The sequence below is a fragment of the Ailuropoda melanoleuca genome, chromosome 2, assembly GCF_002007445.2.
Source record: "Ailuropoda melanoleuca isolate Jingjing chromosome 2, ASM200744v2, whole genome shotgun sequence".
Taxonomy (NCBI): Eukaryota; Metazoa; Chordata; class Mammalia; order Carnivora; family Ursidae; genus Ailuropoda; species Ailuropoda melanoleuca.
In genome coordinates, this window is record NC_048219.1 from 127,956,443 (window position 1) to 127,979,377 (window position 22,935).

The 22,935-nt window shown below is 43.7% G+C and overlaps 1 protein-coding gene across 5 annotated transcripts in view; it reads right to left on the minus strand.

The window, feature by feature from the left end:
* Positions 1–22,351, minus strand: part of ACVR1 (activin A receptor type 1) — an 83,326-nt gene extending 60,975 nt beyond the window's left edge. For 2 of the 5 annotated variants that reach the window (XM_034654592.1, XM_034654595.1), the window contains exons 1-2: positions 21,858–21,963; positions 8,196–8,315 (exon numbers count right to left, since the gene is read on the minus strand). In XM_034654592.1, coding sequence (XP_034510483.1) covers positions 8,196–8,200 — 5 coding nt within the window. In that variant the 5' untranslated portion in view covers positions 8,201–8,315; positions 21,858–21,963. Of the gene's footprint in view, positions 1–8,195; positions 8,316–21,857 lie in introns of all 5 variants that reach the window. The other 3 variants (XM_034654593.1, XM_034654596.1, XM_034654594.1) reach the window with 3 other exon arrangements.
* Between the last annotated feature and the right edge of the window lie 584 nt (positions 22,352–22,935).

Consider the following 22,935-nt stretch of genomic DNA (forward strand, 5'->3'; position numbering starts at 1 on the left):
TTCCTCCCCTAACTGTAGCTAAAACTCAGAACCGAGTCCAGCCGGCCTAGTTAGAATCCAGGTCCTGCAATTTGCTATCTTTACAGCCTTGGGGGCATCACTTAATAGGTCTCATTTCCTTGAGCTGCAGAATTAAGATTTAAAAAAAAAAATCAGAAGGGGGAATGAAACATGAGAGACTATGGACTATGAGAAACAAACTGAGGGCCTCACAGGGGAGGCGGGNAGGGGAGGTGGGTGGGGGAATGGGATAGACCAGTGATGGGTAGTAAGGAGGGCACGTATTGCATGGTGCACTGGGTGTTATACACAACTAATGAATCATCGAGCTTTACATCGGAAACCAGGGATGTACTATATGGTGGCTAACATAATATAATAAAAAATCATTAAAAAAAAAAAGTTGTGCCTGCCTCATAGTTATTGTAAGGATTAAAAGAGTGAATATACGTAGAGGACTCAGAACACAACCTGACGTATATGCACCATGAAAACATAAGCCATTACTGCTGATGCAGTAATGTTGTTACTACCACAACCATTATCTGAACTTCTGGGATACTCATTTCCTTCCTTTTCTTAATAGTTCTTGACTTTTAACAACTAAAAACTATAGTTACTTTGGCTCGTCTTTGAATTCCGTTCTTTTCTCACTCTTGAAGACATAATAGAAGGCATAGGGGAGGGTGCTGCTGAATCAGCTCTGAAGTCTGTCAAAACTTCTTTACCTCAAGAAGAAATAAGATAGGACTTGTGATACTCACCACAGACTGCCATCTAGCTCTGCCCCACGGCACAACTGAAAACCAATGGTAAAAGCAAGGATCCCTTAATCAGTAGGGTTTATTGATAGACTCAAGAGAAAACCTGACACTGATACCAACTTGGCAGATTCCATCTTTCAAGGGTTATCTAGGGAGGAGAAAACTGAATGCAAGTCACCACCAACCAACCAGCCAATGACACTTTTAATTTAATATACGGTGCTATTCTTTGTCAATACGGATGCATATACGAACATCTGTCAAAAACACTATGGAGTCATTTATACCATAAACTCTAAAAACAGAAACCGAAGAGTCACATCGGGAACTCACCCAAGTCCTTTAGGATGTAAAATTAACACAGCGCTGGTCTGACATTTAGAAAAAGACAAGGTGCCACAACAGTGTAAACATGCCACATTAAAGGCCATTCACTACCTAATATTAATCACTGAGGAGCCCTTATTTCCTCAGAACAGTATCTCTAGTTTGCCATCTAAATAAAAATGATACTAGGAAAGGCCACATACTTTAAAAAAAAAAATGCCTATCATAAAAGTTTTATATAAAGGAAATGGTTTGCCCAGAACCTTACTTTGCCATCTTGAGTCACAAGAGAGAAGAGACCATGTTTGAGACAGCATGGCCACAGGCCCCTTGGTGTGGCCGGGAAGTGGTCTGGGAGCAAGGGGTCTGCAGCCAGGATCCTTGAGACCACTACAATCCATGTGGAGTTTCCGAAAGGGAAACACAGGTTGCACCTAAAATCAGATGTGCGTCTCCTAGCCCTGGCAGAGTCTCTGACACAGGGCTTGCACCCAAGGGACTGTGACTGTCTCTCTTCTGCCACAGAGCCTTCGGGGTGCCACAGCCCCACCACCACCAGCATTCTGGCTAGTCTAGAGAACTCCCCCCACTCAAATACCTGTTCCCTCCCCGTCACACACCAGCAATCAAAAAGTCAAAGTAACTTAGATTGTAAACTCCCAGGAAACAGAAACCATACAAGGTCGTCGGATGGCCTCTCTTTTGAATTTCCACAACTGTTCTTCTATACCACTCAAATAGCATTTCTTTCTTTCCCTTCTCTGGAGACAGTCAGGGCTTACCTGACCTCAGGCCTTGAGACAGTAAGTTCCTAAAATGAGGTCTCCTGCATGCGGCCTTGCCTGCCTGGCCCAGGGTCTCTCTTTATCAGAGAATGGGCTCAGCACAGGAGAATGAGTGTGACTAAACCAAGCCTTTGTCACTCACCAAAATGAGATACATGGGGGGGGGGGGAATTTTTTTTTACTACTAATTTTGAGGATGGAAATTCAAAGCTGTTTGGGGGGAAACTACAGCATTACCTCAGGGACAAGTGACTATTCTCTTGGTGCTTCAGCAGAACTATCAAACTTTAAGGCTCGTAACCCTTGGAGACACTTTATATAAATTAACCAATTCTATTGTCGAAAACTCAAACTAACCCAGACAAATAGGCTTAGAAACTACCAGCCAACTTCATTCTGTGAGTAACCATTAAGTTTTAATCAGATGTGGTTCAATTTCTGGAACAGCGAGCATTAAGAAGGGCTCATCAAGGAAAATGGGCAAAAGTGGGGGCAGCAGGAGGGGGAGGAGGAGGGAGAGAACAAAAGAACCGCCCCCGAAGCCAGTCATGTAACACAGACTCTTGACTGAATACTTCTGCCCCTCTTTGCAGCTGTTGTCTCCTGCAGTTGGCACAAAGCGCTGCCAGTCTGGGACCGGCTTCCAGTGAGGACAGCATTGTTTTATTGGCTACTTAGGCAGTGCACACACCATTAATGGAGTTTTTATCTCTCCATTTTCCTGTCAGTACAGAACCAGCCAGTCTGACTCTGTTATTATCATTAAGAAAGCTTTTTTTCTCCCCCCCTCCACACACACATCTTTAATCCAAACAACATCTGGGAACTTCAGCCTCTATCATATAAAAGGGAAACAGATTTAGAGGTGGGGGGGGGGAGACAGTTCCATCCACACTGAACAACAACCAAATTCCAACAGCCGAACTTATCTAGAGCCACTCAATATCTCTAAAATGCTGTTCACTTCAAAAAGGCAAGGTATTTCCCACCGCATGGCTTTAAACCTCCTCTGGACCTTTGCTACATGAAAATCATGCCTTTTTGCCACGTAGCTTTGAAAGAAAGAAAGAGAAAAGAGAGAAAAGAGAGAAGAGAAAGAAAGAGAAAGAAAGAAAGAAAGAAAGAAAGAAAGAAAGAAAGAAAGAAAGAAAGAAAGAAAGAAAAGAAAAGAAAAGAAAAGAAAAGAAAAGAAAAGAAAAGAAAAGAAAAGAAAAGAAAAGAAAAGAAAGAAAGAAAGAAAGGTAGGAAGAGAGGAAATTTACTACTGCTTTCTTGGGTGGCAAGCTCTGTTGTGAAATCAAAGTCATAAAAGATGATTTTTAGAAGACTGTATTTTTTTTTCAAAAAGGAAAAAAATAAAGACCCTTTATGACACACAACAAGCAAGCACATCTCCACTGTACAAACTAATAGGAAAAAAAAATAGCCATTAAACCCAGAAAATATGGCCTCCTGTAACAGACAGCTGTCTCCTCTGTAGTTTAAGTGTGCTTTTTGCTTAGATCACTCCGTGAGTCATGGAATCAATACAGGAAAATGCACACAGCCAGCCTCACAGCTGATTCCCACGGCAGAGCAGGTTCGAGCCACACAGCTCCCCTGTCCCATTCCTGTCTCCAGCACATGCACTGGGGGGGAAATGTATACCCGCTTTCTACTTGATGCTTGAACATGCCTCACGGGGTCCTCAGTGCTGGTCTTTTCATCGAATTCCTTCTATATAAGTAGAAACTAAAAGTTACAGACCTCAAATATGCAGTTGTCAAGCAATCCCTCATGCTCTGCACCCCAGTCCTTCCCGAGTTTTCTAGAATGCACCAACAGCAACTATACTTAGGTACTTAGGTTAAAAGGGATTTACTTTCACAGAAATGCTCATCACCCGACAGAAGACACAAGCAGAACAGAACATTTAGGAAAAGCCAAAATTTGAGACTCAGCAACGGTTAATAGTTTATTTTTAATTTATCTTTTTGTTCCATTCAGCAAAAACGGGGGGAAATCACTAACTGTCTGCGCCACGGGCTGCTGCTCACTGGAAGCTTTGCCTTAGAGCCCCTCGCAGTCTGCTGTTAATGATGGTCTCCGTAACCTGAGCCTCCCACAATGGGAGACTTGAGTAAGCACTGGCCTCTCTCTGCTCTTGCCTTTCCATTGTCCCACCCCGCAGGGCCAGCTGTTTCTGACAGCCAAATTGCTGCGTGCTAAGCAATGAATGCTGTCAGAGAAGGAATTTTCATTTCTATAATGCATAGGCCTCCGTGGACAAATTATACAGCTTATGGTGCTGGCTGCAGGATGCTGCTCCAGGCTTGAAGTGCTGCCAAAATGCAGCCTTTCCTCCCCTCTCCCCAGCCCCTAGCTGACGAGACAGTCACTCAAAATGCATCTGAACGGCCGGCCAGAGAGAAACAGAACACGTGCTTTCAGGGACAAACAAAACATATGTCAAGAATAGCTGTCCAGCTACAATCTTTGATGTAACGGCATACGGTGCAAGCTAATTGAGCTAATGTCACACCATAGAGCCACCTAGCATGGCATCCATTAAGACCTAAGGTAATCTGATCCCCTGCAGTGAGCATCCCTGGGGCATTGGCAGAATCACTGGCCCTCCACTTCTAAGGGAGGCCAGACTTACCTAGAAAACACACCAAGGACTTACCGCTTTCTGAAAACCAAGGGGGTAACCATCAAGCAACCATCCAGGAGGTCCCAAAACAATACTCCTTCCTGGTAACAAAGGTTCCTGATACGTGATTTATAGAATTATTTTGTAGGAACTGTGTGCCTCCCCAACAACACCCCCACTTCCAACAACAACCCCTGACTTGGGTTGGGGCTAGGCCCCTTCCTTTTCGGATTGAATGTTAGGGGTAGAGGGACTAGACCCATCAACACACAGCATTCCACTGTGGGGTGGGATGTGACCTAGGCTGGTTCAATCAGAGTGAATCTTGGGATTTTGCCAGAACTGCTAGAAAAAAGTTTGATTTTCTCATTTTACTCGAACCTGGGAGAATATGCCATAGCCATTTGACCACCACGAAGGGAAAACCTGACAGAGACTGGAGCCAGCAAAGAAAGAAGAATTAGGAGGAAAACAACAGGGTCCCAGGGACACCTGCTTGAGTCCTGGGTCACCCCAGATCTAAAACCTGCCCTCCTCTAGACTCCCCAGTACAGCAACCATCAGATTCTCATCTTACTGAGGCTAGTCTGGGTTTTGTCACTTTGCAAATGCAAATTAACAGATGAACCATCATTCCATCCTAAGAACACCCACCGGTTAACACAAACACATATGTTATACCTTACCATGTAAGCAAGAAAAAGTTTTTGTATTTTTGGTTGTTTCCTGTGAGAACTTACTCTTTCACTTTTCCCTTCTAGTTCTTATACCTTAACGGGAGCTAAAATCTGCAAAGCATCACCTGATTTTGCCCCTTCTGCAGGGTGAGCCTAAATCTCCAACGTGAATTCAAAGAGAGATGAGAAAGCTAAATTCATGACCTGCATTTTCTTTTGGGGTCATAGATCTTAACATGACCCGGCCTGTGTGGCCCAGAGAAAGTGGACTCTGGTTAGCAAGTGGTCAATGAAGCCAACTCTGAGAAAGGACAGGAAATCATCATAACCCTGACCAGGGGAGGGAGGGGGACACCTGCTCTTCTGTTAGGGGTTCAGGTCAGCCAAAGCACCTGCAGGCTGCAAGCCGCCAAGGCCATCACGCGCGCCACATCCTGCAGCCGCCTGCTTTATCATTAACTACTGTCTGGCCAACAAGGGCAGGGTTCGGTTCAAGAACACCGGGAACTTTAAGGCAGGAGGCATATCCAGAACCACGGTGGGCTCACAGCCACTCACTACAACTATAAATATCCTCCTGGCTGCCGGCCCGACAGCAACCACAATTCCTGCTCCCTTGTTGGTAATAGAACTGCAGGCCTCCCCCCACCCCCGCCCCAGAAATTCAGCACAACCAGGAACAGCAAAAATTATGAAATGTGCGCATGAGCTTACTCAATCCCCTGGCAAGCCTTGTTTCCCCCCCTCCTCTCATCCATACCTGGCTTCTGAGCCCCAAGATCAAAATGAGGAGACTTTAAAGTTGAACTCATATGAATGAATAAGATCTCCGTTTGGTGCTTAGGAAACACTGGAGGACACAGGGTCAACATTTCGAAAGAAGGCAGAGAGGGAGGAAAGGAACAAGATCAACCCACTCTCAACCCCTTTGCATCATGACGATCATTATTAGGTTTGGATCCCAGACCCTGAGAGTCATTCTTTTATTAGCAGAAATGAAGGAGCAGGGTGCCCTGACTCCTCACCCGCACGGAGCAGAAAGCAGTGCAGGAAGCCCACTAAAACTGCTTAGACAGGGAAATCATGTAAATAAATGACGCACTTGTCTAGCTCCTTCTCAAGGACAATTAAAAGAAAAAAATCTCAAGACGGACTTAGGCTTACTGGTTGAAGATCCACTCAAAACCTGAATCAGAGTTCTCCCTAGTACTTTAAGAGGGGTCAGTCTAGGGAAATATCTTTTATTACAGACATTGTGGAAACATAGAAACCACAATGATCCAAACATTGAGGAAGATCCTGGATAAGATCTTTTGTACCATTTCATCTCCAGCACCTGGCACACCGGAGAACCGGCATCTCCACATGCCATGCCCCCCAGCATGGATGGATCTCTCTTCCAAACAACTTCCTGACCCTTAGGTAAGGCCAGTCCAGGAAAAAACCAGCAAAGAGTACAGATGGTATTTTGAACCCTACCAAGTTCACTGCCTTTCCTGCCCGTGGTCATTCATGCACTGGACCAATCTGTCCTGAGCACCTATAAGGAGCCACGCACTGTTTTAAACTCTGGAGGTATATGAGCAAATGTGACCAAGTTCCTACCCTCGTGCAGGTTACATTCAGACAGAAAACGCCACATGGAAGCTCTTTCGTGCATCGAACCTCATGTCTTCTGCTATAAGGACCTAAATCTGAGAGATTCCCTCCATTATAAGAACACATGTCCCTAAATACAAGGAATTCTTCAACTCATGAACCAATTAACTCTGGAAAAAGTCTCCAACATTCAGTCACAAAACCAAAGTCCAGCATCAGATGATGGCCCAATATACTCAAGTTCTACCACTTTGTGCCCCTTCCTTCTTTTTCCCCTGAAATGATCTAATACACAAAGGGGCTTAAGGTAAGTCATTTTAATCCAAAATGTTGCCTCTGGGCCAGGGTCTGTTCTGAGGCTCATCTACTATGGCTTCTTTTTTCAACCTGAAAACCAGCGAGGCACGTATGAATCGAAGCTTCCCTAGTACAAAGAACAACGTATTTAATCACATCTCTGTTATATAAGCCAAGTGATACAGAATAAAGCTCTCAGACTTTAACAGTCACAAAATCACTCCTAAAAATATGAATTTAACACTCCTTGAACCATACTCTACAGTCTACCCTCCCATTGACTTTGGAGGCAGAGGCCTTGAACTGATGAGAAGTATAGCTTTGTAAAGCTAGCACGATACATGCCTCCACTGAGTAACAGTAAGTGTATTTTTATTCCTGCCATTTTTCTATCTTTCTACAAACAAACCAAATAAATAACCATACAGCCAGATTATAAGGACTGACATATTCAACACAGCATTACCCAACACACACTGGTCTGTTTCCCAGATCCTGCAAGTTAGGATCTTACCGTGGGTGACTTGAAAATATTCCTTAATAACACAAGAATCCCAGTTTTCCCTGCAAAGTGAATAATAATAGCAGCCACAACTTTGGGAACATTTCTCCGGTACCAGACAGGGCTATGAGATTTGCATGTACATTACCACACCAAGATGGATAATCTTGGATAGGAATATGCAATAGGAACTATTATCTCCATTTTACAGATGACAAAACTAAAGCTCGAAGAGGCTAAGTAACTTCCCTAAAGCTGCAAAGTGGCAGAATGAAATTTGAACCCACACTTGCCTGAAACCATCAGCCATTCTTACCCCTTCCATTAAAGTCTCTGTGTCATGTAGGTGGGGGGGGGGGAGCGGCGCCTGGGTGGCTCGGTCAGTTAAGCAACCGACTCCTGACTTCAGCTCAGGTCATGATCTCAGGGTCAAGAGATGGAACCCTGGCCGGGGCTCCGTGCTCAGCATGGAGTCTGCTTGTCCCTCTCCCCCCACCCCCAGCCCCCGTGCATGGGTACACACTCTGTCTCTCTCTCTTCCTCAACTAAATAAATAAATAAAATCTTTTTTCAAAAAAAGTCTCTGCATCATGGGAGAGGATTAGCACGTACCTCATGGAGCAACCTTGCCACAGATTGCTGTCACCATAAGCAATGGTTCCATGTCACAGACTCGACCAGTGATATGAGGATTCATGGATCTAATAAAACTCCAGATGAAGATATCATAACCTTGAAAATACCAGAAAGACTGAAAATCAGTCACCTTCAAATCCTCAGTACAAAAAACACCAGGGTACCACTTAAACTTTAACAGGGTTAGACTGCCAAAATCCATTCAAAGTAAGACTGAGACTGAAGAAAAAAAAGGTATTATCAGATAACCTTGAAATTAAGCCAAATGAAGAAAAGACAACAGTTGGGAAGGCAGCTGTGCTTACAGGGCAGGCGAAGGAGAATGAGCCCGTAGGGCGGAGGACACTGGGAAGTTGGCTCTGCAGGGAAAGCAGGCCTGGGGGTGGGGGGCTCCACTGTGCTGAGAGAGATCGAGTTTGGGTGCCTACAAGAACTATCTTCTAACTCTGGAGAACCCACTGGAAACAATTCCCGGGAAGCCGAAGACTTCCAAGAGACCAGGTAAGACAAATTCCAGACAGTGACAGATCTGCCAAGCGGCCTCAGAGCTTTACCGGGCAGAGCTCCAAACCCATTGTCCCCACCAGGTCCGCCCTGCCCTGGCCTGCAGAGGCTTCTCCGCTCTGTTTCAGAGCTGCCCCCTCCCGACCACTCACTTAGGATTTCTGAGAAACAAAAAGCTCCCCTAAAAAAGAATACCAGAAATAAACAAAAAACTTGCACTGAGAAAGATCACTTGCTATATTCCAGAAGAGCACCCTGACATTCACCACGCCAGGACTTCCACATGCCACCTTTGGTTTTCTTCAAAACAAAACAAAACAAAACAAAACAAAACTTTATCATTTGTTAGCTCCCTACCAGGAGCTAAGGGTTGCAGAGCAAAAGAAACCTTCTTGCCTTCCAGGGCAGGAAGTATCCCTTAAAGCACAAAATAACAGGACAGAGATGAGGAGTTCCAAGTCTGTAGTTAGGCCACTGATGTCAAGAGGTCAAAGAAATAAACCAGGACTGTGAGCTGAGATGTGCAGTGGGTTGAACGGTGGCCCCCCAAAAGATATATCCACATCCTGATTCCTAAAACTTGTGACTGTGACTTTATTTGGAAAAAGGATCTTTGCAGATATAACTAAATTAAGTATCTTGAGAGGAGACAGTTCTAGATGACTGGGGTGGGTCCTAGCTCCAACGACAAGTGTTCTTATAAGCGGCGCAGAGAGTCACAGAGAGAGGAGGAGACCATGTACAGATGGAACAGAGGCTGGAGCTATGTCGCCACAGACCAAGAAATGCCTGGCGCGCCAGAAAGCAGAGGCAGGGACGGATCCCGGCCTCGGGCCATCAGAGAAGCGCAGCCAGGCCCGACACGCTGATTTCAGACTTCTGGTCTCCACAATCGTGTAGAAATGAGATTCTAGAGCTTTAAGCCACCGAGTTGGTGGCAATCTGTTACGGATGCCCTGGGAAACTACCAAGAGGGTGAGGAAAACACTGCTCAGGGGGCAGGCCTCGCAGGGATGGTCCGGGACAACGCAGGCAGGCGGACGAGGCCGTGCAAGCCGAGGGCCAGTGGTGGCGGGCGCACAACGAGGAGACGCACATCACCGCACTGGAGATCAGAGAGTGAAGCCCGAATGCAGACTGGGCAGCCCACGGCGACTGCAGCGTCGATCTAGGTCAGGTTAATTGTAGTGGTTAATAGGGGAGTCACCAAAGACGTCTGAGCGAGGGAATCAAATGTGCAATGTAGTGTTCAAGGAAAATTAATTTAATGTGAAAAAGGAGCATGAACTAAAAGCAAATAACCAAAAGATCTTCCTGTGGTGAAGAAAGATTCTTTGAAGAACAGAAACCAAGGATCCACATCCTAATCCCCAGAATCTGGGAACGTGACCTCATATGACAAAGGAACTCTGCGGATGGGATTAAACTAAAGATCTTGAGATGGGGAGATTATCCCGGATGATCCGGCTGGCCTTAAATGTCATCACAAGTGTCCCTTTAAGAGGAAGGCAGGGGGAAGCTCAACTACGGAGAGAGAACAGTGTGACAATGGAAACAGAATGAAGGGATGGGCTGGGAAGACAGAGGAAGGGAGCCACGAGCCAAAGGAAACAGACTCTCCTCTCAGAGCCTCCAGAACTGCAAGAGGATACATTCGAGCTGTTTCAAGATACTGCCTTTGTCATGATTTGTTACAGTGGCAATAGCAAACCAAGTTTTATGTTTTCTCCTCTGAAATTCAGATAAACCTTTCTTACCCTGAACTCCTCCAGAAATGATTCTTCCTTGCTCTTCCCCTTGGCTCACCTATGCTGGTCCTGTTTCATTCTTCCAAAATTCACAATTAACATCCTCTATTTTAACATGTCCTAACTCAGTTGCTTTAGGCCTTTGTGCACTTCAAAATTCCACATTATTACCTATATATGCCATATGACTCCAAAGTTGGAGAGGATCTACTAATTTACTCACGCACCCACCTTGTTCCAGAGAGGATTTAAGAATAAACTCTGGGGCGCCTGGGTGGCACAGTCAGTTGGGCTTGCAACTCTTGATTGCGCCTCAGGTCCTGATCTTGGGGTTATGGGATCAAGCCCCACATCAAGCTCCGTGCTCAGCACAGAAGCCGCTTGAGATTCTCAACCTCTCCCTCTGCCCCTCCTCGACCCGCATATGTGGGCTTGCGCACTCTCTCTCTCTCTGGAATAAATACATAAATCTTTGGGAAAAAAAAAAAAGCAGCCGCTCTTTCCTTCTGGGATGATGAAAATGTTTTATATCTTCATCTGTGTGATGCCTTACATGGATAAAATCAGACGTCAAAATTCACTGAGCTGTTTGCTTAGGATTGGATGCATTTTACTGTATGTGTGCTGTACCTGAAAAAAAACATGAAGAGGAAAAAGAATGATCTGATTTTACCTCTTCTCCTCTTGAAGACAAGAAGAGTAGGCTCAAAGTCTCCAAAAGAGAAGACAGAAAGCAACATGTCACACTGAGACAGGTTTATTATAAAGAGGCTGGATAAGTGAAGAAAAGCTTGAGCATAAAGGATGGTGAATATATGGGCCTCAGAAGAGATAAGCCCTTAGGGAAAAAAATATAGGGGGCATCTGGGTGGCTCAGTCAGTTAAGCGACTCTTGATCTCTGCTCAGGTCCTGATCTCAGGGTCCTGAGATAGAGCCCGCCTCAGGCTCCGTGCCCAGCGGGGAGTCTGCTTGAGATCCTTTCTCCCTCTGCCCCTCCTCCAGCTCATGCGCTCATGCATGCCCATGCTCCCTCAAATAAATAAATCTTGTTTAAAAAAGATGATTAAAAAATATCAAAAGCAATAAACTTAAAAAAGGAAGGAAGGAAAGAAGGGAGGGTGGGATGGAGAGAGAGAGAGGGAGGGAGGGAGGGAGGAAGGAAGGAAGGAAAGAAGGAAGGGAGGGAAGGAAACTAGAATACCAAGAGTTTAGACGGCAGTTGAATAGGAGATTGCCCTTCAAGGTTTTTGACCCCCAACAAGTAATAAAAAATATCTTACATTTCAACTCATTACATATATATACATATGTAAAACTGAAACAAAAATTTCATGAGGCAATTCTTCCTCTTGCAATGCATGAGTTTTTATTCAAACTTTTATTTCCTTTTATTTCTAATGCTGGGTGACTCACTAAATTGATCCAGTAATAGATCCCAACCCATAGTTTGCAAAAACAGTAAGGCATGGGTAGCAGGGACTGAACTGGACAGGAAGAAGATACTATCAAAAGAGAACGTGGAAGGAGTCGTGGTGGAAGTCATTCATGTGTTTGTGGACGTGCTGCCGCACGTTCCAGAGCACAGGAGCCTCCCCATCCTTGCTCAGCTTGTTGATACATTAGGTGCTACTCTCTTCTAATGTTATGCTTAGGGGAGAAAAGTTCAGAAGTTTTACTTTTCAACAGAAAGCCAGTAAAAAAAAAAAAAAATCTTTGAAACAATGTGTATTAAAAGGAAACAATCTGTATCAAAAGCAAAGTTTTTAATTTTCTCATTAAAATTTTCTACTTAACCACCGCCAAATCCCAGCCCATCTGGGTCCCAAATCTGAGACTCAGTTTGATACTGAATGTTCAATTCAAGGAACGTAACTGCTAGAAGATATGCAAAGGCAAACAAGATATGGTCCTTACCTTCAAAGAGTTTATAATCTACCAATAAAGAAAAAAATAATAATAAAGCACTAAGGGACAGAGAAACTGATTTTAGCCAGAGAATGGGATATGGCAAAGGCTGCATGGTAAAAGAAATGGCATTTGAACTGGGGAGGGAAGAGAGAGTGGAGGGGGGAGGAAGGGATGGGGGGAGAGGAGCTGACAGAATTACACACAGTACAGAAGAAGCTGGCTAAAAGTACGCTGCTGTTGATTTAAAACGTGGCCCCAAAATTCATCGGCTTTCTTCCCATCAAGGTGTGGGATCTATATCCCCTCCCCTTGAATCTGGGTTACGTGACAGTTTGACCAATAGAATATGGCAGAAGTGACACTGTGACAGTTTCCAGGAACAAGCCTCAAGAAACTAGAGGCTTCCATTTCCTGTTTCCTTGTGACACCTGCCCTTGGAACTCAGCCGCCACGCTCTGAGGAAGCTTGGAGAGACCACATGTAGGTGTTTTAGATGACAGACAGCATCACCTACCAGACATGTAAGTGAATGAGACTTGAGGTGATTACAGCCCCCAACCTTCAAATATCCTCAACTAAGGCCCCGGACACCGTAAAACAGAGGCAAGCTGTCTTTGCTGTGCACCTTCCCAATCCTGATTCACTAAACTATGATCATAAAAGAATGGTTGTAATTTTATGCCACTATTCTTGGGATGGTTTATTGTGCAGCAATAGACAGACTGGAATAGTACAGCCAAGAGTATAAGAGGACACGGTAGAAGATAACCATGGGAAAGAGTCTGAAGGAAGATGCCACATACCTTAAAAGTCAACCTAAGCAGCTTAAAATGTCTTCTATATGAAATGGTGAGTAGCTGACCAGTTAAAGATCAAGGAAATTATATGAAGCTATAATTAGAAAGATTACATTAGCTGCTGCATATAAAAGGGATTTCCAGCAAGCTCAGAGAAACACTTGAGGTAGTTAGAACAATCCCAAGTGTAGATCTCATAAGTGTCCCCATTTTACAAAGGAAGTACTTGAGGGAAAGATAATCTAAAATACTCTGACATCTAATCCAGTAGCAAATCCCATTGACTCTATCTTCAAAGCATATCCTGATTCCAATCAACCTCTTCTCTTACTTCCAAGCCTGGTCCAAGCAAGCCATCACTCTCTCTCATTTAGACCACGCCGATCCAACTGAATTTACCATCAGGAATGGATCAGTACTGATATAAAACATCCCGTCCAATGAGTTGGGTCCACTGATCACATGTCAGTCATGGCAACATCAAATTGCTTTAATAGTTTCTAAACACTTAATCATAATTTCTGAACCTAACACAGTACAGAATAGGAACAAGTAGTTTTGGGGACAAGAACTATGGATTATTGAGTCCAAATTCCCTAACAGACATCAACCTTTGGGATCTGAGAACAAAAAACTGAGATTCCTCAGAATTCTTGAAATCACAAATTATTTTCAAAACATTTCCAACATTCTTCACTCTTTACTATTATGAATATCTTTTTAAAATTGTTTAATAAATAATGTTAAGTTTAGGAGTATTTACAAAAACTGAAGCATATCAGAACACTCAAACACTGGGAAATGACAACAAATACATAGTATTTGAATAGGTTAGTAACACTACACAGAATCACATGTCAAAATTACCAATTTAAGGATTTATTTTGCTTCCAAAACTTATTATCACTACCCACAGGGTTTTACTTAAAAAAAAAATACTCTACACAAAAATTTATTAATATTTATTTGCAAAATGACTCACTGTTAGCAACCGGCAGGGCCACAAATATACCATACATGGATAACCTGGCAATAGCAACAGGCAAGTCTGACTGGTTAAATCTTGGCCACTTCTCTCCTTGGTGCTCTTCTTCTGATTCCCAGAATAGTCAACCTTAACCTTCTACTCCATGTGTCAGTGTTTCCTGCTCTGGCTTTCAGCATGAAGTCAGGAGATCCTGTAGGGCCAATAACTTCTCTATGTAAACTGTGGCTAGTAACCACCTTATTGGACAATGCAAGTAGCAATCTTAGACAACAAATGAGCAAAGGGAAAAAGAGAGAGGCAAAACAAGAAACAGACTCTTAACTGTAGAAAACACACTGACGGTTCCCAGAGGGGAGGTGGGTGGGGGAATGGGTGAAATAGGTGATGGGGATTAAGGAGTGCACTTGTCTCAATGAGCACGAGGTAATGTACAGAAGTGTGGAATCACTATATCATACACCTGAAACTACTGTAACACTGTATGTTAACTAACAGGAATTAAAATAAAAAGCTTCAAAAAAAAAAAAAGAATCTTGAATGAATGAAGATTAAAAGAGAGAGAAACAATCCATCTCAGAAAATTCCAAAATTTGGGGTAAAAGGTACAAAAAAGCCAGTAAAGAACCAAGTCAGAAAGGATTAAATAATCAATAAAAGCTTTGAAATAATTTAAACAAGAGGGAAACATTAACAGACTATAGACACAGACCAAAGTCCCAAGCAAAATTTGAGAATGGATTTTAAACACTTAGCAAGTGATAATCCCTGGGGACCCCAATACTAAGAGCAGGTCATACAAGATTAACCTAATTTCCTTTTTCAATAAGATTCTGAAACTGTGAGTTCAAGGAAACACACACTTCTAGATTTTAGCCAGGCATCTGACGAAGGCTCTTATGAAATACCTGTGGTCAAGATGGACAAAAAGATAAGCAGATGTACCTGTAAGTTACTGCATTCGAAGGGTGCATTAGGAAGAAATGGAATCCAAAACGTTCAAGGTCATTGCCATGAATAGCAACTGACAAACTAAAAATTAATCATGGTAAAGGTAAGGTCTTATATTTAGTGAAGGGAATAAAAAAAACAGCAGCACAAGCAGACACATAGAATTCGAAGGAAGCAGGATCTAGCAGCAGCACCTATGATAGGAGATAGATATAATAGGGGAAATTTTGAGATCTCTGTTGGTAGTCACCTCAGTTAAGTAGGATTATGTGGCTCTCTGCATTACAGCAGTTGACTGCATACTACAAGCATGGAAGTCAAAAAAATTAGAAGGGAGAAAATCCAGTCAGATGTAGTGCAATCCACTCTAAATACCAATTTTTAAAGATTTTCAATCAAAGACACTAGCAACAATGTGGGAAAGACCACCTGAAGCTCCAGAGAGATTCTGCTCAGATAAAAGCATATCAGGGGTGAAGGACAGTTCTAACCATGTAAATACAGTATTATACTCTACTTCTCATAGCTGGGGGGAAAAAAAAACTACGACCAAAGGATAAACAGAGCTGCACTTATTATAGACAAAAACAAACAAACCATCCCTGACAATCAACACCATCTAAAGGGAGAGTGGGGTCACAGCCAACACTGAGTCCACTAACGGCAGAATCTCACACACAGGGTACAACGCAGGGCAACTACAGGGCCTGGGTGGTTGGACGAGATCACCCCCCCCCTTGTGACTCTACCATGGCTCTACCACAATGAAGAGGCCACTGAGGAAGCCACAAACACCCCTGAGGCACTGGCATCCGATCCGAACCTGGCACCTCAGGAACATTTAATGAATGGGAGCAACTTCAGAAGAGTAAGGGGAAAGAAGGAATGTTATGTCTCAAAGACAATGACAAGGGGCTTAAGAGGCAGCAGCACCCATGGACGCAGACTCGTTTTTTCGAAAGTGCTTACACAGGAAGCAGCTTAAGAAAGTTACATGATTCAAAAAAGTGTGTTTCGTGATTGGGAAGACACAAACCTATTTCTAAGCTCAAGGCAAAAGCCAACTAAGAGGATAAACTAGAGGAGGTTGGAGGAAAAGGACAAACAGAAAATATAGAACAAGACCTTGGGAAAGGAGACCAGACTCAACCTGAAAATATCTGGGACAGAGTAAGCGCTGGATAACATGTTTAAGACACATCTTCACATGTACAAACAAAAGTACTTAAAATCATTGTTTTACATAGCTATGCAAACACACACGATAGGCACCATACGTACTATGATCCTCTAAATGATATTAATTCCCAGTAAGCCTAGTTTCCTAATTACCCAAATACATAAAATAGACTGTGTTAGTCCACTCAGAATGCCGTAACAAAATACCACAGGCTGGGGGATTAAACAACAGAAATTTATTTTCTCACAGTTTTAGGGCCTGGGAAGTCCAAGATCAAGGTACCAACCAACCGAGGTCTTGAGGGGACATTACCCACAGCTGCCTTCTCAACTGTGTCCTCCCGGGGCAGACGGCAAGCCTCTCTGGTGTCTCCTTATGAGGGCACCACTGCTATCCTGAGGGCCTCACCCTCATGACCTCATCTAAATTTATTTACCTTCCAGAGACCCCATCTTCAAATACAGATGGTCTCCGACTTATGACGGCTCAACTTAATCAGTTTCTGACTTTACGACAGTGTAAAAAGCGATACACATTCAATAGAAACCAAACTTCAAATTCTGAATTTTGACCTTTTCCCAGGCTGGTGATATGGAGAAAGACACTGTCTCGTGATGCTGGATAGCACAGCTCCCAGTCAGCCACGCGCTCAGGAGGGTAAACAACCAATACCCTGACCACCACTCTGTACCCAGACAACCCTCCTGTGTCTCACTTTCAGTACCGTATTCAATAAGTTACATAAGATATTCAACAATGTATTATACAACAGGCTTTGTGTTAGATGATTTTGCCCAGCCGTAGGCTAATTTAAGTGTTATGAGCACTTTTAAGGCAGGCTAGGCTAAGCTGTGACATTTAGTAGGTTAGGTATATTAAACACTTTTCGATTTAGGGTATTTTCAACTTACGATGAGTTTATCAGGATGTTACCCTATCCTAAGTTGAGAAAGATCTGTACTATCACATGCGGGGGGGTTAGACTTTCAACATATGAATTTGGGGGACACACAATTCAGTCCACTGCATAGATGAACAAATAAAATTATTAAAGATTATCTTCAAAACTGCTGCTAGTGAATGTTCCAAAATCCAAATCAAACCAGACCCCTTTCCTATCTAAAATTCCCTAATAGCTAACACAGTTTGGGAATAAGATCTGAATTGTTCAGCATAGAATAAGGAGTCCTCATACGTAGCCTTCACCCATCTCTCCAGCCTTATGCCACATCAATCCCCACACATACCATAAGCTATAAACTAAACTCCCTGTGGTTCCCAGGGTGCACTGTGCTCTAATGCCTTCTACCTTTTCTCTGAATGTTCACCATGTTAGGATACCCTGCCCTACACTGCCAGGCTAATTTTTACTTATTTTTAAAATGTGTACTTAAGGTGCACCTGGGTGGCTCAGTCGGTTAAGCATCTGCCTTCAGCTCGGGTCAGGATCCCAAGATCCTGGGATCAAGCCCCATGTCAGGCTCCCTGCTCAGCGGGGAGTCAGCTTCTCCCTCTCCCCACTGCTCATGCTCTCTCTCTCTCTCCCTCAAATAAAATCTTTTTAAAAAATTAAAATAAATTAAAAAAAAAATAATGTGTGCACTTAATAGCTCCTTGGGTCAGAAACTTCCCTACATCCTTCCGCCCAAGGTGGGTTATGCATTCCTCCTCTGGACCTGCTGTTGCACCTTCTGCACACTTCTGCGATGGAAAGCTCTTGCCCATCTGTACTGTAACCACGGATGCATGTATCTCGCTTACTAAGCTGTGAATTCTCCTGAGGCCAGGAATAGTACCTTTGCTACCAGCACAAGGCCTACCATCTCACCTGTACTGAATTAAAAAAAAAAAAAAAGTGAACAGATAAAAAGCATGAATCAAAACAGACCATAAATAGATCATAAAAGTTTGAAAAAAGAAAGATGATGGAAACATTTTTTTTTATTCCTAACAATTCACATCCACCTTCCATAGACATATTTCTAGTCAGAAATTCCCACAACATTTTGGACAGTATCTCAAACACCAGCAAAATGGAACATAAGATAGAAACCACTGGAAGATCAAGAGCAAAGACAGAGGGAAAGAAGGGTGGCGCTTGGCCACAGAACTGGCAGACACAAAAGGCACAGGACAGCATGTATCCACAAAACACACTTCACACCCCTCCAATGAGCTGACTGCCTTTTCACGTGTCTCGTCAAAGGCAATGAACAACAGATGGGCCCCTCACAAAAGAAAACTCTGTCCCATTCAGACTTGAAGATGGCACCTTTAGGTTGCAAACTGATTGAAGCCTGGTGTCTAAAAGAATAGTTCCCGTGCACCTCACGCATCAGAAGGGCCCACTTGGTCTACAGGAGTCCGGGGTCAGAGCAAATGTGCCCTGTGGGTGGTCCTGGGGGAGAGGCTTTACGAAGGTAGAGTCCATACAAGTCTGAATTAGCCTTGTGGGTCAATGGTCCTTCAGCAGGAGGGGAGCTGAATTAAGTGCGGGGAAATGACTTTATGGTCTGACTCATATTTTGCCTTTTTCTCCTCTCAAGAGAAACAGGCTCCTAATGGCACATTTTCTGATGACCAAACATTAACTCATCTGCCTAAATTTCCCTCAGTGACTAAAAAGTTCCTCCCTTCATACTGAACCAGTAGCTTGAAATTTTAACGTAAATACAAAAAAGGGACTCAAAATTTTATTCTTCCTCAATCCGTAGCACTCTGAAAAATAATATATTTTAATGTAGTCTAAAGTACGGCTTCTTAGACAGGACTGTATAAAAAAGATTATACACTACCATTCCTTAGTAGAAGTAGAAAAAAAAAAAAGTGCTATAATGTGCTTTTGTCCTGTGGCTATAATTAAGGTTGAAAAAGACCTTCAGTTTTCTCCTCTAAGACATCATCAGATTAGAATTACTCCTGTCTCATCCTCACCTCCCCTCCACGGGCTCCTTTAAAAGTGCCTGACATCCTTCCAGTTCCCCCTAAGCGACTCCTTCCTGCTCTCAACTTTTCACAGCTCACTCAAAACCTCTCATCTCTTGTCCTAAAACTTGCTGATTCCATTTCTTCATTCTCTTTCATCATTCCCTTTCCCCAAATCCTAACATCGTTATCTTTAACGACTCACAGGGGGAAAAAATCATTTAAAAAAAACTGATAATGGACCATTGTGATAAAATGGAGAATGTGTAATACAAAACAGCACCTCCCTTTTTCAAAATAACATGTATTTACTGAGTGCCCACTATGCATCCCGTAGGGATTACAAAACAAGATCTGCTTTCCTGAACCGTGAGCTTTGTCAGAGGCTGACCAACCTTACACCACTGCACGCAGCCCATCGGGGGATCTCATATGTAACGGAGAGCCCCGCTTAAGTCGAGAGACGTTTGGGCCTCTTCCACTGTAGATGACTTCTGGTATTAAAATAAGAAATGTCAAAACACAGTGACAACAACTGTGTATGTATTAAATATTCACAAAGCATGCCAGGCGATATTATTGGGCTGGTCTCAAGATAAGTATATAGTTCAGTAAGGAGACGCAAGTTCAAAGTTGTGCGACCCACGATGCCTTCTTTTCAATCCTGTTGTTACAGTTCTGAGGCCCTGTCATTCAAAAGTAATGTCAAGACCAAGGTGGGACACTTTGTGAGTGGGAAGCTTAGGCCAACAGGCCTCCTCTGCGTGCTACCACCTCTTAAAGCCCCCTCACAGCAATGAGTGAAGGAGTCAACACAACAGTGAACACATCGTCTCCACCCTCAAAGAACTTACCAACTAATTGGGGGAAAAAATGCGGGGTGGGGGGGGAAACACTCTCCACCCCCACCCATTCCTGAATACGATGGAAGAAATACTGTGCCAGGACACCAGGATTCCATCCTGGACCCATCACTCAGTCATTAATCATGGGCAAGTCCTCCTCAATATATTAAACCTCAGAGCTTTTGTTCTTTTTTCCCTGGGAAATGGAAGAACACTGTTCCCTGCCTTCTGTACAAAGGGTATTTAACAGCTCACATTAGATGGGGTGTTGCTTCAGTAAACTGCAAAGCCCTCCACAAATGTGCACTACATAGAACAAAGGTGGCATGCTGAATCACACCCTGCCTTATCATCAGCATTTAAAAAAGCGTTTAATGACACTTATAAACATATAAATTCAGAATCTGACATTGTTGTGTCCAGGGAATAGTAAGAGAAGGAGAGAAAAGGTGAGTGGTATGATTTGAAAGCAAAGCAATTTTATGGAGCCCCAGAGAGCTCCGGAAATTGATCTGTGAATATCTGAATATTCATTATAATCTTTGTTCCTTGTTGAAATAACTTCCATGAGTAACCAGAGGATGACTACTTCCCAAGCAAACCCAGATTTATTCCCTAGGGTCCCATCCTATCCCAGGCTTTTTCTTCAGTTCAAACTAGCTCTAGCAAGTCTCTTCCCTCCGGACCTGCTATCATCTTGTTTCCTCCCTCATGCTAAATTTATACAAACATGACTAATGACATCCTAAATTACCAAAACAAACTGCCCTCTCGAGCTCTTATCTGTCTGGTTCGCAGGACTACCTTCCTTGGGTGAGGGAAGGAAGACACACTCTCCTTAGCATCACTCCTACTCCTTGGGCTCTTCCCAGACTCCTCCCTCAGGGTCCTTCTCCCTACACTCATCAGGAGCCCCGGGGGCAGAGCACTCTCAACCCCGCTCCCCAGGCAAGTTGATTCCCCAGCGGGAACTTCACTGCCCTCTGGACCTGAGAGGCTCTCAACTGTTTCCAGCGCAGCCCTTTTTAACTACAAACTCTCTTCTTCTAAACAGTCCATTGGTCACCTCCCCCTGGATGTCCCAAGGCCTCTCAAACAGGATTTGTCAATTCAACCCCTCACCTTCCTGCATTCTCCACTCCTCCCTATTCTGTTACGGGATCCCCATCTATAACCCCTGTAGCCTGCGAGTCTCCCTCTACCAAACCACACAGATCAGATCAGTTTCCACATCTCATCAGCTCAACCCCTTCAACGGCTCTGAAACCTTCACCATTTCCTCCAGCCACATTTGTTACCACTGCTTGGCCAGTCTGCTGCTCCCCCAGCCTCCACACAAGTGTTTCCCAAAGTGTGGAACACGTGCTACCCCTGACCCCCCAGCATGATGCTAGATCAAGTTCTTAAACTTCTTCTTTATAATGAATAATGCTTCTATTATAGAACAGAAATTAATGAAATGAAATGAAAATATATTCTTAAGGCTGCATCAGTACTGCATTTTCATAGTTATAGTTGTTTGGAACGAGATTTCACACCCCTCATCGGGGGGCCTATAAAAAATCCCATTGCCAGGGTACATCCAGACCAACTAAATCACAACCTTGTGGGGTGGGAACGGGTTTTGGGCTTGGAAACCCCTCCGGGTGCTTCCAATGTGCAAACAAATTTGGGAATCACTCCATTAGAATGAGCCTGAAACAGGTATTTAAGGTCAAAGGTTAAGCCCATCTAAAGAAAATGAGGTAATTAGTCAAAGGCACAGTAAAGAGATAGGAAGGGTACCCAACTCACCTTGTCTGTCCACAACTTTAGCACTGAAAGTCCAGCAACCCAGAATGGCGCTCAGTCCCAGGCAATCCCAGACAGCTGGTCACCCTACTAAGATAAGGCAAGGTCTCAAGCGTGGGAATGAGTGTTAGCATCTCCCAAAATGTGTTCTGCAAAATGCTCTCCACTGTCCCTGGGGTGTTAACAGCTGGGCAGCTACAAAGGGTTCCAGTGAGGAGTAACTCGAAAGACCAGGAATATCCGGGAATATCCCAGGATAAGTGATTCAGATAAGGTGTTCCTCCACGCCAGCTTCTCTGAACTTTCAGTGTACTATGAAAATTCACACTGTCTGGGAGAAGAGTATAATGTCCTGTATTTCTCACTTACTTGAGGACTTCTTTTGTGGTGTACTTTTTGATTCCGGTTTCAAGAAACAGCTGGTAACATGCTGCCTCAATGGTACTTCCAGATGATTTGGGGAAAATATAAATCTGATAATGTTACTTCTTCAGTATCAATCCCATGTATGAAAACGGAAGTCCAGACTCCATAGCAGGCGTTCTCCTTCCCCAGCTCTCCCACCCTTTACCTCCTCCTGATGTTCTAGTCCCATGTTTCTCAAACCTCTAGAAGCATTCAAATCACCTGGCGATACTGTTGCAACACTGATTCTAATTCAGCAGAACTGGGTGGCCCTGAGACTCTACAAATTGCCACTGAGGCTAGTGGCCCAAATGGTGCCATTGCTGCCGGACCAAGCACCACACTCCTGAGTAGCAGAGCACTGCTCACGTTCGGTTCTGAAGCATACTGTCGTTCCTATAAGCCTCCATGCTTTAAAGGCCCTTTTCCCACCTGCTACCTTCCTCTTCACCCCTCAAGATGCTCACAAATATCATTCCTCTGAAAAGATGACCTGAGACAGCCTCTCGAACAAAACTGCACATCCCATCTTTATGTTTAGAGTTCCGTTCTCGTGCTTTGCTCTGCTGTGGCTTGGCTATTTATTTTTCTCCTTCTCCCAGGCTGAGCTCTCCAGACAGGCTTTCTGTCTTTATATGCTCAGTGCCTGGCACACAGTAGCTACTCAACAAATCTA